Below are 16,325 nucleotides of genomic sequence, written 5' to 3' on the forward strand. Positions count from 1 at the left end.
AAGTCGAGAAGTAAGAAGAAAAATATTTACTGCTTTAAATGTGGCGGTAAAGGGCACTTCAAGAAAGAGTGTACGAGTATCGAGAAGAGTTCTCAAGGAAATGTGGCCAGCACTTCAGGCAGTGGTGAAATTTTATTCAGCGAAGCAGCAACTGTTGCAGAAGGCAGACCCAAATTTTGTGACACATGGATTATGGATTCAGGAGCGACGTGGCACATGACGTCTAGGAGAAAATGGTTTGACCATTATGAACCAGCCTCAGGAGGATCTGTATTCATGGGAAATGATCATGCCTTGGAAATCACTGGGGTTGGTACTATCAAAATTAAAATGTTTGATGGCACCATTCGCACCATACAGGAGGTACGACATGTGAAAGGACTGACGAAAAATCTTTTGTCCTTGGGGCAATTGGATGACATCGGGTGCAAAACTTGGATCGAGAACGGGATCTTGAAAATTGTGAAAGGCGCGCTTGTGGTTATGATGGCGGAAAAGGTTGCTGCAAATCTGTATGTACTTTTGGGAGAAACACACAAAGAGGCAGAACTAGCTGTTGCATCAAATGGTTCAGGAGAAGAATTAACAGTGTTATGGCATAGAAAGCTCGGGCATATGTCGGAACGGGGGTTGAAAATTCTCTCAGAACGGAAGCTACTGTCAGGACTTACAAAAGTGTCATTACCTTTTTGTGAGCATTGTGTTACCAGTAAACAACACAGATTAAAGTTTGGCACTTCTACTGCCAGGAGCAAAAGCATATTGGAGCTGATTCATTAGGATGTTTGGCAAGCATCGGTTGTATCCCTAGGAGGAGAAAGATACTTTGTCTCGTTCATTGATGATTTCTCTAGGAGATGTTGGGTGTATCCAATCAAGAAAAAATCAGATGTTTTCCAGATTTTCAAAGATTTCAAAGCGCGAGTTGAACTTGATTCTGAGAAGAAAATCAAGTGTCTGAGGACTGACAATGGAGGAGAATATACCAGTGACGAGTTTGATGAATATTGTCAACATGAAGGCATCAAAAGACAGTTCACAACGGCTTACACACCTCAACAAAATGGAGTGGCGGAGCGGATGAACAGGACCTTGTTGGACAGAACAAGAGCTATGTTGAGGACAACGGGTCTAGACAAGTCATTTTGGGCAGAAGCAGTCAAAATCGCTTGTTATATTATCAATCGTTCTCCTTCAATGGCGATTGATCTGAAGACTCCGATGGAGATGTGGACTGGGAAGCCGACAGATTATTCTCATTTGCATATATTTGGAAGTCCGGTGTACGTTCTGTACAATGAGCAAGAAAGATCAAAGTTGGATTCAAAATCCAGAAAATGTATCTTCTTGGGTTATGCTGATGGAGTAAAGGGGTTTCGCTTGTGGGATCCTACTGTCCACAAGCTTGTCATCAGCAGGGATGTTATCTTCGAGGAAGATAAAGTAAAGGGAGATAAAGGCACACCGAATTCAGAAACTACTATATTTCAGGTGGAAAATAAGACGGACGAAGGTCAAATTTCTTGTGAAGCAGTACCAGAGCACGAAGAACAAGAAAAAGTTGAGTCTGAGGTTTCCAATGTGAGGCAGTCAACTCGAGACAGAAGACCACCAGGTTGGCTTTCAGATTATGTCACTGAAAGAAATATTGCATATTGTCTATTATCAGAGGATGGTGAGCCATCGAGTTTCAACGAGGCTACTCAAAGCTCGGATGTATCCTTGTGGATGATAGCAATGCAAGAAGAATTGGAGGCATTAGACAAGAATAAGACTTGGGATCTTGTTACACTACTACGAGGGAGAAAAGCCATTGGCAACAGATGGGTCTATAAGATCAAGCGTGATGGCAATAACCAAACTGAGCGGTATAGTGCTAGATTGGTGATAAAAGGGTATGCTCAGAAAGAAGGCATTAACTTCAATGAGATATTTTCTCCTGTGGTTCGGCTTACAACAGTCAGAGTGGTGCTGACATTGTGTGCGGTGTTTGACCTACATCTAGAACAGCTAGATGTGAAAACGGCATTTGTTCATGGAGATCTTGAAGAAGAAATTTATATGCTCCAGCCAGAAGGTTTTGCAGAAAAGGCAAAGAGAACTTGGTTTGCAGGTTGAACAAATCTCTGTACGGTCTCAAACAGGCGCCGAGATGTTGGTACAAGAGATTTGATTCCTATATCATGAGCCTTGGCTACAACAGATTGAGTGCAGACCCTTGTACGTATTTCAAGCGGTCTGGTGATGATTATATCATTTCGCTGTTGTATGTAGACGACATGTTGGTAGCAGGCCCCAACAAAGATCAGGTCCAAGGATTGAAGGCACAATTGGCTAGGGAATTTGATATGAAGGACTTGGGACCAGCAAACAAGATTCTAGGAATGCAAGTTAACCGAGACAGAAGTAACAGAAAGATTTGGCTTTCAAAGAAAAATTATTTGAAGAAAGTCTTGCAACGCTTCAAATGATAGATAGCAAGCCAATATCGACCCCTCTTCCTGTTAACTTCAAGTTATCCTCCGAGATGTGTCCTAGCAGTGAAGCAGAGAGGATTGAGATGTCTCGAGTACCATATGCATCAGCAGTGGGAAGTTTGATGTTCGCCATGATCTATACAAGACCGGACATTGCTCATGCAGTGGAAGTAATTAGTCGGTATATGGCGAATCCTGGAAGAGAGCATTGGAGCACTGTTAAGAGGATCCTTATATACATTAAGGGTACCTCGAATGCTGCATTATGTTATGGAAGATCGGATTTTACACTCACGGGCTATGTCGATTCAGATTATGCTGGTGATCCTGATAAGAGGAAATCTACTACTGTGTATGTGTTTACACTTACAGGAGGAGCAGTAAGCTGGGTTTCAAAACTGCAGACAGTTGTGGCGTTATCTACAACAGAGGCAGAATACATGGCAGCTACTCAAGGTTGCAAGGAGGCAATATGGATTAAAAGGTTATTGGAGGAGATCGGGCACAAACAAGAAAATGTTCCTTTATTTTGTGACAGTCAGAGTGCCTTGCACATTGCAAGGAATCCAGCCTTTCATTCCAGGACGAAACACATTGGAGTACAATTTCACTTTGTGCGGGAAGTAGTAGAAAAAGGAAGCGTGGATATGCAGAATATCCATACAAAGGACAACATAGCTGATTTTTTTACCAAGCCAGTGAACACTGATAAGTTTGAGTGGTGTAGATCCTCAAGTGGTCTAGCAGAAACGTAAGCAGCAGGGAATTGTAAGATTGAAAGAATGTGTGGAGATGTGTTTGATTCTCAATCAAATCTCCAAGTGGGAGAAATGTCGGCAATATAAGCATTAAATGGACGAGTCAACAAAGGTTGACATTTTTGACTCAGATAGAAAGGAACGCGTTTTATACGCGGTAGGATGCGTTCAGACGGAACGCGTTTTTAACGCGTTTTCACACTGACAGGAAGTTCTATAAATAGAGCTCACTCCTTCATTCTGAAATCATCCCTTCTTCGAGTTTTCTCTCATCTAATAGCATTTGAGTGCTTATTTCTATAATATTTGTGAGGTGTTTTGTTCTCCAGTATTTAGAGAGTGTGTGTTCTCTTTGGAAACACAGTGAGTGAATTGTACACCACAAAATATTATAGTGGAAATTCTTTTCATCTTGCCCGTGGTTTTTACCCTAATAATTTTTAGGGGTTTTCCACGTAAATCTCGGTGTCCAGTTTATTCTTTATTTTCGGGTTTTATTATCTCAAATTACCGCAAGTGGGACCAACACTAGAAACTCCATTTCAACACACATTCCTCTTTATCAGCTAAATTAGTGTGCGTAGAACTCAGGTGAAACAAAATCACATTCAGATAAAATTATGTGTGTTTATCAGCTAAATTCTCACACTAATACAATGATCTGATCCCCATCCTTCCTTCCTTCCTTCCTTCCTTCCATCCATTTGGAAATTGAACAAACAAGAAATGAAAGATAGAAGTTTGATCCAGCACCAAAACCCCAATAAATATACAGTGAAACAAGCACAAAATCCATGATCACGCGGGAAAAAAAAACTTATTTTTTCTACTTCTGCAAAAAAAACCAATGTGATATATACAAGAAAAATAGGCCTGGAAAGAGCTACGACAATTCACAAATTTAAAGCACATGTATCTAAATTTTCTAAGAACTGAAACCTTAGCTATCACAAACCAGAAAACTCCAACTATGGTGACAATCCCAACTCCCAAGTTTCCAGTGAAGAGTCACTGAAATTGTACCCAGCACTCAACTAAAGTATGCAGAGTACTAAATCTCATACGGACGTTCGTAGCATAAAACAATCAAGAAGAAACTCACATCCATTGCTGGTTGCTTTTCACTTCAGAAGGTTAAGAGGTTTCTGTTCAGAATGTGTCATCCAGGTTTTTGGGGACGAATGGCTTTTTTCTTTTTATTATTATTATTATTATTAGTCGGTCGAACTAATAAATTACAAAAATTCAAATAATATAATCATAATAAAAATATTTTAATTTAAACACATGATAATAATTTTTGTTTATCTAAATATGATAATTATGTTTCATGTGTTTATTAAATATTTAAACTTATTAGTCCAATTATTTAAATGATTAAATAATAATTGTTTAGAAAATTTAAATATTTCACAAAATAAATATTACATATTTAAAAATTTTAAATTTATGATATAATATTATACAATAAAATATCTTCAAATATAAAAAAGTAACTTGATTATTTCAAGTTTCATTTCTCGATCTTTTTATAACTTTTTATACAGGTCAAACTTTGGAACAACATATGAAATAAAAATTAAATATAATTAAAAGCTTTTTATAAATCTTAGTTTAAAATTTTCAACTAAATTACTTTTTAATCTATGTATCAATAAAAACATTATAATTATTAATAATCTATAATAGCATTGTTTGATCTAACATCATAATTTATGAATTTTTTGGTGAATTGGGTGACCCGAAGCTCATTCGACTTAGTATATTTTTTCAAATTGACTTTCGGATCCAACTCGATCTGAATCGAACTGAAAAACCCCTAACCTTAACCTAAAATTTTTCGGGTCGACTTCGTTTTTGACACCTTAATTAACGGGGGTTTTGATTTGTTATTTGTGTTTGTGGATAAACGCTATTAGCATAGATAGAAATACCGACTTTGTCTTCTTAGTTAGTTATATAAACCGATTCTCTCTTTACATTTTGGATGTAATTTTTATGGGAAAGATATTCTTCTTTCGATTAGCAAGGACACAAAAAACTCTTATGAAACGGTCTCACGGATCAATTTCGTGGGTCGAATCTCTTATTTAAGTCATCCATAAAAAATATTACTTTTTATGTTAAGAGTATTACTTTTTATTGTGACTATCGGTAGGGTTGACCTGTCTCACAGAAAAAAATTTGTGAGACCGTCTCACAAGAGACTTACTCTGACAAAGAAGATATTTTCAATTTCGCAGATTTATTTATAACCTAAATTTTTAAAGGAAAATTGGTTAATTTTTTCATACAAAATTTATAAATCGATATATATATATAGACACACACACACAAAACCGAAATCGTTCAAATCAAAACAAATATATCGTCCTATGAAAAAAAATTGTTATGTCTACAAAATTGTATGAAATACATATATAAATTATGCACGATCGGACAATAAAAAACTATAACATGTGATAAAGATACCACTCAAATTTTTAAAATTATACAAAAGTCAAACGTCACGTATGGTGCAACCCAACAGATATATTAATATCTAGACTCTCATGATTACTTATATGTATACAATGGATTTTTAAAAAATCTAAAGTTTTTGAAAATTCTACAAATTATGAAGCAAAGGTATATGGAAATTAATATTATAATAATTTAGATTAACTCGAAATGGACTTATTATACGGCCCAAAGGTTATGGGCTTAATATCATGCTATTGGGCCTTGTGGAAGGTTTGTGTCATTTAAAATTTTCATATAAAAAAATTAGAATTTATATTTATCCTTTCCGTATCTAATTATTAAAGCATAATTAATTTATCAACAAAGTCATTTATTGTGATCAAGTAATTGATGAAAGAGTTGTACGTTCTCACAAATTTTTATATGTGAGACGGGTCAGTCCTACCGATATTGACGATAAGAAGTAATACTTTTAACATAAAAAATAATATTTTTTCATGGATGACCCAAATAAGATATCCGTCTCACAAAATACGACCCGTGAGACCGTCTCATACAAATTTTTGCTTTGTTGAAAATGATTTATGATCAAATAACATGTTTTAATAAACCAACTCTCGTATATACATTAAATCAATAATTTATTTAAATCATTTTATTATTCTTAGTTATATCGAATAATATTTTTTTTACATATCTGTTTAGCGGATCTATCGTGGATTGGATCGTCAAGTTTTGAGGTGGGGTGAAGCGGGTACTCGGTTTGGCCAAGCACGTTTCATATTTGTACCATATTCATCCAATTTATATATCTTTAAGAGAGTGTTTGTAATAGCTTATTTAAGTGTTTTCAATTTTCTAACTATTATAGTTTGAAAATTATACGTAAAAGTTGGAAATCGTTTAAAATATAGACAAAAACTTGTGTGAGACAGTCTCATGAGTCATATTTAATGAGACGGATCTCTTATTTGGATCATACATGAAAAAGTAGTACTTTTTATGCTAAGAATATTACTTTTTATTGTGAATAATGGTAGGGTTGACCGGTCTCACAGATAAAGATTCGTGAAACTGTCTCACAAGAGACCTATTCTAAAATAAATTGTTACAAATGCTAAGTTAATATCAAGATATGAAGTTTAAGACAGAAATACAGAATTTGATAAAAGAAAAAAAAGGGCAGAAAAATCAAGAGACATTTCATCAAATACTGGGGTCTAATATAATTAAAGGAATTTGAGAGGATGCTACTGCAATTTTGAAGTAGTTGTAGCATTGAACGACCAACTGTCCTATGAGCTAGAATCTTCTTTCACCTTGCCGATTAAGCAAAATCAATAAAGAGAGAACAGTCTGATATGAACTGTTTTCACCTAAGGAGCGAAGGAAAAATTTCAAAATTTATCTGAATACGAAGGAATCTGGAGATTGAAATCACTGAATTGAAGAAGAAATGGCGTTGCAATGGGTGATTCTAACGTACGTGGTGGCGGCTGAGGCGCTCGTTGCTGTGATCCTTACATTACCGTCGCCAAAGGCTATAAAATCTCGTATTGTATCGTTAATCGCGCTTATTCTTCAGCCATCGCTCTTTATTGTTCCTTTCGCTGCTTTTCAGCTTCTAGGTATGTGGTCATCTTCACTTTTTTGGGCATTAGTTTGGATGATTTCGGTTTTTACGGATCGAATGTTTGTGTTTTGAGCTCTGAATGGGGGAAATTTAAAGTAGGTTACTTGAAAATGTTTTGATGGATGTTAGATATATACTGGAAGAACGAGCATCGGTTGGTGTGTACAGGGGCGGTCTGCACCGCTGCTGAGAGGGATCGCTACGAGAAATCGGTGAGTGGTTTATTGTCTTCTCGTTCTCTGAATCGTAGTGTTCATGTTTTTATTTTTTTGGTGGTTAATATTAATATTTCTTATTTCGAAGATCATGAGTTGAATCGTAAAAGAGTAGGCATGCTTGTTAGTGGTTTGGTTATCCTTTTTGTTAACCTGTTTTTGCTTCAGTATCCTGGCAATTATATCTTATTTTTCTGTTACTGTCTTGTTTAACTTTCTTGAAGCTGTAGTGAATTTCCAAATATACATGATAGCCTATGAAAAGTTTCCAAAGTATGCATCAGTTTTTCCACGGGACTTATCTCAAGCAATGGTTTTGGTAATTTTATTCAGTATTTCATGCTGCCATTTTTTTTAACCACTTGAGGATCCTCAACATATGGGTTGGTGATCTCCAATATGTTTATGTGCTAGATTTGCTTATTTCTCCAAGAAAAGTTTTGCCTACAACGTTTTAGAGTTGCGAGTCAAAATGAAAGTTAATGTGGATTAATTCTACTGTTTGTGTGAAGAACTGTTTTCAGTTGTGTTGTGGCTATTGTAATGTGGTTCTTGCTCCCCGCTTTCTTGTTTATTTCCCTACTCCTTTTGTTTTCCATCTCTATCTGGAACTGTTGGCTTTTTAACATGTTCCTTCTGGTTCTGCCAAAAAAAAAATTGAGTTATGACGTGAGCCCATCCATGCAAGAGCGCTGTTATATCTCTTCTGTTGGTGTTGACATGCAGATCTACAAGGCTCAGAGGAATGCGGTTTTATGCGTTGGTGCTTGCCTCCTTTATTGGTAAAATGAAAGCAATTTCGGCTCGTCTTTGATTATAGGCTTCAAGCAATCACCTTTCTATATATTTACACTTTGATTCCAAATGCTTGTGCAGGTGCATCTTCCGTATCTGCAAGTATTATAGGGAGATTCAAAGCATGGAAGAAGTGGAGAAGAGGTACAAGGACCAGTAGCTTTTTTCCCCATTCACTCTCTTCAACCAAATAATGTGGATGCGAGGTTATTTCTAGCTACATAGAGGATTACGTTTGTCTTGACATTATAGTTCTTTGATCCAAGTTTTCATGTATTTTGTAACTTGCGTATTCCTGTTTCCTACACGGATCAGACTTACTCATACCGCTTTTCTGTGTGCTGCACCTATGAAGTTCGGTTTCTGATATCCTTGCTATTAGAATCTCTACGCACACTTTTCCCACCAAAAAATTCACAACAAGCTACTTGACAATTACTATAGTTCTTCGAAGTCTGAGAGTATATCAGGTGATGAAGTTTTCTGTAATGTAATCTTTTAAGGTCTTTTTCATGCAAGATTACTTCCATGAAGACATACATGGTCCAAATTTCAAGTTCTGGTAATTAGCATCATTGCCGAAACTGCTCAATGGTGTTGAATACTAACAATTTGGCCAAGGGGTTGTCTTGTTATGTGTGCGATTGAGTCGGCCTTTGCAAACTATTTTAGCTTAGATCTGTATTTTAGTTGTCAAGGTCCCGTTGAATTTGAACTTTTAGAAATGGGTGAATAACTTTAAATCTCTCACAATACTACATTTTTTGATAATTTTATAGAAAATTTCTGAAAAAGAAAATTAGATTTTGATTTCGAGCTTTCAGCTAGTAAATTTCGAATTCAAACTAATTTAGGTTGGATAACATCAGTTTCTTAAACTAATTAACTTCAAATACATTAATTTTTACAAAATTAAATTTCCAATGATAGCATGTAAGATATTCATGTATTAGAGTGCGTGTACGCATGATCATGTACAAGGCTTTCATATGGGCTTCATAATTCTCTATATGTACATAAAATGCTTTTGTACACTTGTATCTGTGAAAAACACCAGGTGCCCCTCTAAGGCTCTAACCCCAAACCGAAAAATTAAGAAGGAAATGTTAAGAGATTCCGTGAGGAACACCTCAATTCTGCACTTGAAAGTGAATCTGTACTCGAGGCATAAAACTCTCCATTCTTCTCCTCCCAGTCTATTATTTCCCGAATATATCTAAACGCTTCATCAATCGATGTTCTGTCAAGGTCCCGAATAGGCCAAACATAGAGCTTTCTACCTGTGACGGAACTGTGCCACCTCTTGAATTTCACTGCAACATGATAACATGCCTGATGTGCCAAGGCATGGTTCTTGCTACTACTCTTGGATGGATGGAAATCTCTGAACCATTCACAAACTGTTAATGGGATCTCTTTGATTTTGTCCTGGAATTGATCGTATTTGTTCAAGAGAAGTATGCAGGGTGTGTCCACAAAACAAGAATTTCGCACAATTTTCTCCAGGAAATCTCTGTTTTCCAGCATCTTGTTGTGTGGAATACCGGTTCTCTGGATCGACACTTGATGGTAATCGGTTAATGAAACACAGAAGACAATGGCGTTCATACCTTCGAACATCTCCAGCCGTTTTTCGTTGCTTTGGAGTCCTTTGGAGCTCAGCTGAATCAATTGATACCTGAGAATACAGAGATCAAGAATAGTTTGTGTAAACACAAGTAAGATGGAGATTTTCCTGATTAACAAAATTATTCGGTTTCTTAAGTCTTACTTTGGCAGATAATTTTGGGTTACAGAGTTTTCATCACAGATCTCAGAAATTGCACTGTGATCATCAAATGAGAATTCAATACATGCAACGCCATTGCTGGGAGTAACACCTTCAGCTAACAATATGTCCTTCTCAGAAGGTTCATACTCATCGCTCGATACCTCGATGACCTATATAAAAACAACTAAATGTTGTCACACAACTCGTTCTACGGCATTAACAGAAAAACTTGGTGGTTGGAAATTGATGCAAGAACCAAAGTTTTGATGTTTCAATTACACTCGGAGAGATTATTTTTTAAAAAACATGGTTGAAAAGATCATTTTCCCAAATATCCCTGTGATTTATGACCTTCTGAATTATAACAGTAAGGAGTATGTTAGTATGAATTGAGAATACAAGACATCATTTTAGTTAAGTAAGTCATACCCGGTCTAAGAAATATTTAGCAACATCAGGAAGAACCTGTAGTTCTTCCCTTCTTTTGTAAGTTTCCTGAATGGCAGGATCCTTCCAAATTTCATCTATGAAAGAAGCATGTTCACGAGCATAGGTGGGGAAATAAGTGTCTATATCTCCAGCAGCCATTATATCTAATAACCCATCAGAGAACTGCTTGATTTTCTGGTTAACAGAATACATGCACTCCCTGCTCATGTCATTTTCACTTTCACCTGACAGCAATTAAATCCTTTCTTAAAACGACTGGCACTGGTAAAAAAAACAATGGAAACCAGGTACTTGAAGAAAAACAATGGCAAACACGATAATTTGACTTGAGTTCTGTCCACAGATGCCAAAAGTGATGTTCATTTTTTTAAACCGGTCCAACAAAATACACATAAAACAAAGCCATATAAGATAATGGAAATCCATAGAGCACACGTTTGATATGGTTAGAAAAATATGGCCAATTCTTTGTTCTGTGTCCAACAAAATACACAAAAAACAAAGCCATATAAGATAATGGAAATCCATAGAGCACACGTTTGATATGGTTAGAAAAATATGGCCAAGTCTTTGTTCTGTGAGAATCGTTCGACAGGCATGTGTATAGGCTCAAGTGAAACATCTTCACACTTAGTAGTATGCTATATTCTTTGCAACTCGTGCGCATGCTGAAAATCTAAAAAATAGCCAAAACACCATCTTGGTACGTAGAGAGAGTCAACTCATCATAATTTTCAGTCTACTCGGGAGATTTGGCGGCTTGTTTGAGATATTAAGACTCACTTGTGAGAAAAAGAGAGGGAAAGGATTTTCAACTATTGATAATACGCCTTCAATTTACTGACGGCAACTCTTCCCTACTCTAAATAATATACTGGACATTCTAAACCAGCAAGTGTAGAGAATAGGGCTTTTGAGAGATTGTAGGATGAGCTCTAGAAACGTTTCACGTGAGACTTAAGCATTGTGTATGATTCCCTTGAGAATCTAAATAATATTTTTAACACAAAATATCATTTCAAACCTAAGAAAGAAGTGATTAACACCAAAGTTCCAACCTGGCGCAGACCTATCAGCAGCCAGACCAGAAGACTCTTTATTCAAGGCCTCTTCTTCAAAATGCTCTCTCCCTTCAAGTAAGATACAGAGATATCTGTAAATGTTACTTTGAATTATTAGCTTCATGTTCAACAACTCTCCAGCAGTGAATTTGTTTGTGTATATAAACTTGACCTGCCACAGGAAATGAAAACAGACAATAATAGAGTAAATTAGATTAAAATGTAATTGTATAATCTTTGGGAAGAGGTCTGAACCATGCCACCGACGGACTGCAAAGATAATATGGTATTTTAATATGCCTTGGGCCAGTAATAAATTATCAACTTAAGCTCTGAATAAGTGGATGCTGCCAAAGAAGTCATGAAGTAAAAGCAATAACAAAAAGGCTCATAATCATATCACCAATGCTTAACCACCACATCAAGAAACTTGCCTAGTTGCAATCACACCAACTTCCAGTAAAAAGTTTTGAGAAGAATCATGGAGTCATACACATTATTGATGCGATCTCTGGAATCCAGACAATAACAAACAACAAAAGAACCATGCAGCAGAATCCAGATGTATATTTCTAGCCTCTAGGCAAAGAACAAAAGAACTATGAAGTAGAGAGGCATGCATGTGTGCAAGTGTACATACATAGGCCCATGCATATATGTAAGAAACACAGGTTTTGTGAAGTTAATTTGAGTTACGAGTATTCATCCAAAAAAAGAATTACATGCCACAGGTTACCGGATGTTTAGAATATGATTGGATATATATATATATATATATATAATTGTCAGATATCCATATTTTAAGAAAGGCGTCAAACACAAGTGTTCGTTGAGGTAATCACACAATGCCTTTTAGAGACTAAGGATAAAAGTTCGTGCTTTTTACCAGCTTGAAAATGGTTTCTGTCCCAGAACCTTCTAATCCAAGAAGAAAAAGATTATGGACATTAGATTGCTCCATATTCTCAGACAACAACCTAGCTGAAAACGAAGCAGGTTGTCCTTTTGCACAATGAGGGCTTTCAGATGGTACAGGCAGTGAAAACAGCGAGCAAAGGAAACGAATTGAAGCCTGCCTAACAAAAAACCCAATTCAAACTCTTCAGCTGAACCAATATTAAACCACCAAATAGAAAAAAAAGTTAATGTTTTATAGTACAGAAGAACCTTTCGCCATATGCATCCTTTAATGTTATTTTGACCTTCTTCCTCGTAGGATCCATCCTCATAGAGCCAAAAGCGTGTATCACGAGGGCATTGCACGTTGGCCACCTTGAAAAAAGATAATACAGGCTCATCAATTATTGTCTTTGAAAGACAAAATGAATCATATTATTTGTAGAAAAGGAGGTTTCCTATAACTCCACTGATATTTTTGCTAATATCATAAATGCTACAACTAGAAAATGAATTCAATATTTTCTTACTTGGAAATTACAAAATAGAGAACATACTCAAATGATGATAGCAACTAGCCACAAGTTACTGGGAACATGCATGTAAAATTCCCAAGGGGGAACACTATGGATAGTATGATTAACAGCATACGATCACTATAGATTTCAAAGTTTCCAACTATACTTTGGAAGCAGTTTCCTGGGACATCGGTTAAAACATTTGCTGCTGGTTGAAGTGGTTAGCTCTGGCAGACTGAAAGTCCACATCATAGGCTAATTTTCCAAATGAAGGGCTTTTCTATATTCCTTTAACTTCTTCCTTTGGTCCAAATTCAACCACACTGAAATCAATTTGGCAGGAACATCAATCTAATTTTACCGCCAACAAGAAGGGGACCCCACAATTTCAAGTCTATTCCGCATGTACCCAGTTATTTTTCCATTCATTCAGAAAATTCTACTTCAGTATCATAATCAATGTTTTTAAAGACGTTAGGAGAATTAAGGCACCCAACAGCCTTGGAACCACATTCTGATGTGAAATTCTTTGAGCAAAAATTATATCAATAAATATTGTATAGAATCCCCTTAACCATAAATCCACAAGAAGTGCTTAAAGAGTACGTCGATAATTTAAAGATGCTACAAAACTGAGATGCCTATATGAACATAATTTTTGCATTTTGCTAAACTTTACCTTCAAGATTCTGAGCTCAACTCTGGTGATCTCACGTCCATTCATGTAAACACGTGTATTACCTTTGCTTGCATCAACCTGTAACTTGCCTCCAACATCTAATCTAGAACAAATGATACTGCTCGGCTTCTCACCCTCCTGCACAAAACAATAAATAACCATCAAACAGACAATCTTGAAGCTTTCAACTTTAAAAAAAATGAGAAAAAAAATGAGGAAGAGGAAGAATAGAAAAGAAAATTGCAAATAATCAAGCGTCAAAAATAGTTTTCTTCACCTTCCCCCAAAGCCCAGATTCTTTATCATACCAATACCTCCCCGGTTTCAAATCCTTAGGCGGGAATCTACATGCCAACAGTTCCGTCAGCTCCTCTTCGTTCAATGGCCTCCCATTAACAATTACCTGCTCCGGCCTCACCTGATTTGCCTTGCATTCCCTCTCCGACAGCATTATCAGCTTGATCTCAGATTGACCACAGACCCTCGCCAAAGCCCTTGAACACGTACCCAATTTTCCCCTCTTCGCCTCATCTATGGGATTCCCAATACAACCCACGCACTTTCTCCCCTCCGACATGACCCCCATCGCCTTCAAAACACACTTCATACAGTATTCCGCTCCACAGACCATGCACTCCTCCATTTCCATGAAAAGCCCATTCTTCCTCTTCCCACACCTGCCACATCCTCTCCCCCTGCTTTCACCGCGCAAAACACAATCTTTGCGTTCCATTTCTTTTTTCCCATCATCTTTGCGTTCCATTTCCCCATCATCAGAACACGCGGGATTCTCACGATCACAACTCTCACAAAAAATCTCAACTCTATCTTCGAAGCTCTCGTCCTCAGATTCGTCAAACGCCACAGAGCTGACACTCAGCCGTTTATCATACACATCCGTCGAATCAGAACTGGAATGGGATCTCCAAAAGGCGGCATTTTTTGGAGTGAGAGAGAGTGCCCTTTTGGAGAAGCTAGTGAATTTCGTTTTTGGATGAATGTGTTTGATCGGCCGCTGGTAAAACGGAGAAGGGCCTTTATAATCCACGGATATTGAGTAGTCAAGGTGCTCTTCGTCTGGCAATGGAGCACCTTCCGGCAGCATCTTTCTTAGCAGCTCTTCCCACGAATTGAGCTCCGGTTCCCCCGCTCCTGGAGCCGCCATTAGTGAGCTTTATTCGTGAAAATGGAGGTTTTGAAACGATCGAAAAAGATACATGAACACGGAGATGACACACTATACGTTACGTGCTGTTTAGGTTGGTTTTGTTGAGAAAAATATGGAAACCGAGTAAAAAGGCAAATATAATAACATAACGTAGTTTTCATGACGTCATGTCGCCTATTTTTAACGTCATCAATTGAATTTTTTTTTAAAACCAGATTAGAATTTCAGTGGCTTTGTTTGGTTTAATTTAGTATATAGTTGGACTTAAAATCCTCGTTATTTATTTTTTAAATAATAACTTTGCAAATATTTGAAATGTTACAAATATGTGGGTGACATTTTAAGATACTATATTTTTATACTAAAAATTTATGTTTGTCACGTTAATTTATTTTTTATATATAAAAAATTAATATTTTACCGATGAGCTTCTTCAAATATGATATTTAATCATTATTACAGTTATTTCAAGAGTTTTTGTTCAATATTATTATACTAACACTCGAGTTCAACAATGTGCATGTAAACTCGTATTTACTCGTGGATAAAATTTAGACAAAAATTTGTGTGAGAAGATCTCACATGTTGTATTTTGTGAGACGTGTATCTTATTTGGATCATCCATGAAAAAATATTATTTTTTTATGATATCGGTAGGATTGACTCGTCTCACAGATAAAGATTAATGAGACCGTCTCACAAGAGACCTACTCTAAAATTTAAATGTGATAATTTAAACATTTTTACATTTTACAACCCAAATTAGAGCCGGAGAAAAATCATGCAGCAAAATCTATATATCGAGAGAACATAAATAAGTTAAAAAAACGATGGATTATTATAAATTTTATAAAAAAATATTATTATTAATTTTTCCTTTGATGATTTGTTATTTAGTATCGATTCTAACAAGAAATACCAACGCAATGGATCAATATTTTAAAAAATATTTTCTCTTATATATCAAGAATGTTTGTCCAATTAGATTCACATGCCAAGTCTGTCCCCATTCCTTAAAAAAACACACATTCACTAAATTCCATCGACATGAATATCAACTTTTTTCAGGAAAAAAAAAATCGAACTTGGAAATATTTGAGCACTTCCTCCCACCAGCTTAAACCCAAAAAAAACAAGCCAAACATAACATTGCTTTATTCAAAGAATCGAAATTATTGACAAGTGAAATAGATTGTCAAATAATTTCACAACAGTGTTTTATTATTACAAACTGCATACATACGGTTGTGTCACTGATAAGCAGTCGAATGTTCGGTATACCGACGATTTTATTGAGTAGACAAGAAAAGTATGCATACCTATTGGCATAATTGTAAAGCAAGGCGACCACCTGTAGCTGCCCCCTAGTGGTTATCTTTTACTTTTAGATTGATTACTAAAACAAGCTTCATAAGCACATGATTTCTGTTACGTATATCT

At 36.2% G+C, this 16,325-nt stretch overlaps 2 protein-coding genes across 2 annotated transcripts; one reads left to right on the top strand and one right to left on the bottom strand.

Annotated features, from left to right (window-relative positions):
* Positions 1-6,988: 6,988 nt before the first annotated feature.
* LOC140975685 (uncharacterized) lies at positions 6,989-8,710 on the top strand. Its single transcript, XM_073439540.1, has 4 exons — positions 6,989-7,326; positions 7,461-7,543; positions 8,273-8,328; positions 8,423-8,710. Exons 1-4 carry the CDS (start codon positions 7,155-7,157, stop codon positions 8,499-8,501), a joined length of 390 nt encoding a protein of 129 aa, XP_073295641.1. The 5' UTR covers positions 6,989-7,154; the 3' UTR covers positions 8,502-8,710.
* Positions 8,422-14,978, bottom strand: LOC140975684 (extra-large guanine nucleotide-binding protein 3-like). Its single transcript, XM_073439539.1, has 8 exons — positions 13,995-14,978; positions 13,718-13,855; positions 12,791-12,895; positions 12,510-12,695; positions 11,621-11,795; positions 10,542-10,786; positions 10,113-10,282; positions 8,422-10,019 (listed from the first exon to the last, which is right to left on the bottom strand). The coding sequence occupies exons 1-8, from the start codon at positions 14,880-14,882 to the stop codon at positions 9,434-9,436; spliced, it is 2,493 nt and encodes an 830-aa protein (XP_073295640.1). The 5' UTR covers positions 14,883-14,978; the 3' UTR covers positions 8,422-9,433.
* Positions 14,979-16,325: the final 1,347 nt, after the last annotated feature.

Source organism: Primulina huaijiensis, chromosome 4, assembly GCF_012295235.1.
Source record: "Primulina huaijiensis isolate GDHJ02 chromosome 4, ASM1229523v2, whole genome shotgun sequence".
NCBI lineage: Eukaryota > Viridiplantae > Streptophyta > Magnoliopsida > Lamiales > Gesneriaceae > Primulina > Primulina huaijiensis.

Bases quoted from the DNA above. Each gene is read 5' to 3' on its own strand.
- LOC140975685 (XM_073439540.1), top strand. From the start codon at position 7,155: ATGGCGTTGCAATGGGTGATTCTAACGTACGTGGTGGCGGCTGAGGCG. The intron at 7,544-8,272 runs GTGAGTGGTTTA...GTTGACATGCAG, and splicing joins GGGATCGCTACGAGAAATCG to ATCTACAAGGCTCAGAGGAA. The intron at 8,329-8,422 runs GTAAAATGAAAG...ATGCTTGTGCAG, and splicing joins GGTGCTTGCCTCCTTTATTG to GTGCATCTTCCGTATCTGCA.
- LOC140975684 (XM_073439539.1), bottom strand. From the start codon at position 14,882: ATGGCGGCTCCAGGAGCGGGGGAACCGGAGCTCAATTCGTGGGAAGAG. The intron at 10,787-11,620 runs GTTGGAACTTTG...AATTGCTGTCAG, and splicing joins TGCTGATAGGTCTGCGCCAG to GTGAAAGTGAAAATGACATG. The intron at 10,283-10,541 runs GTATGACTTACT...GTTTTTATATAG, and splicing joins CTAAATATTTCTTAGACCGG to GTCATCGAGGTATCGAGCGA.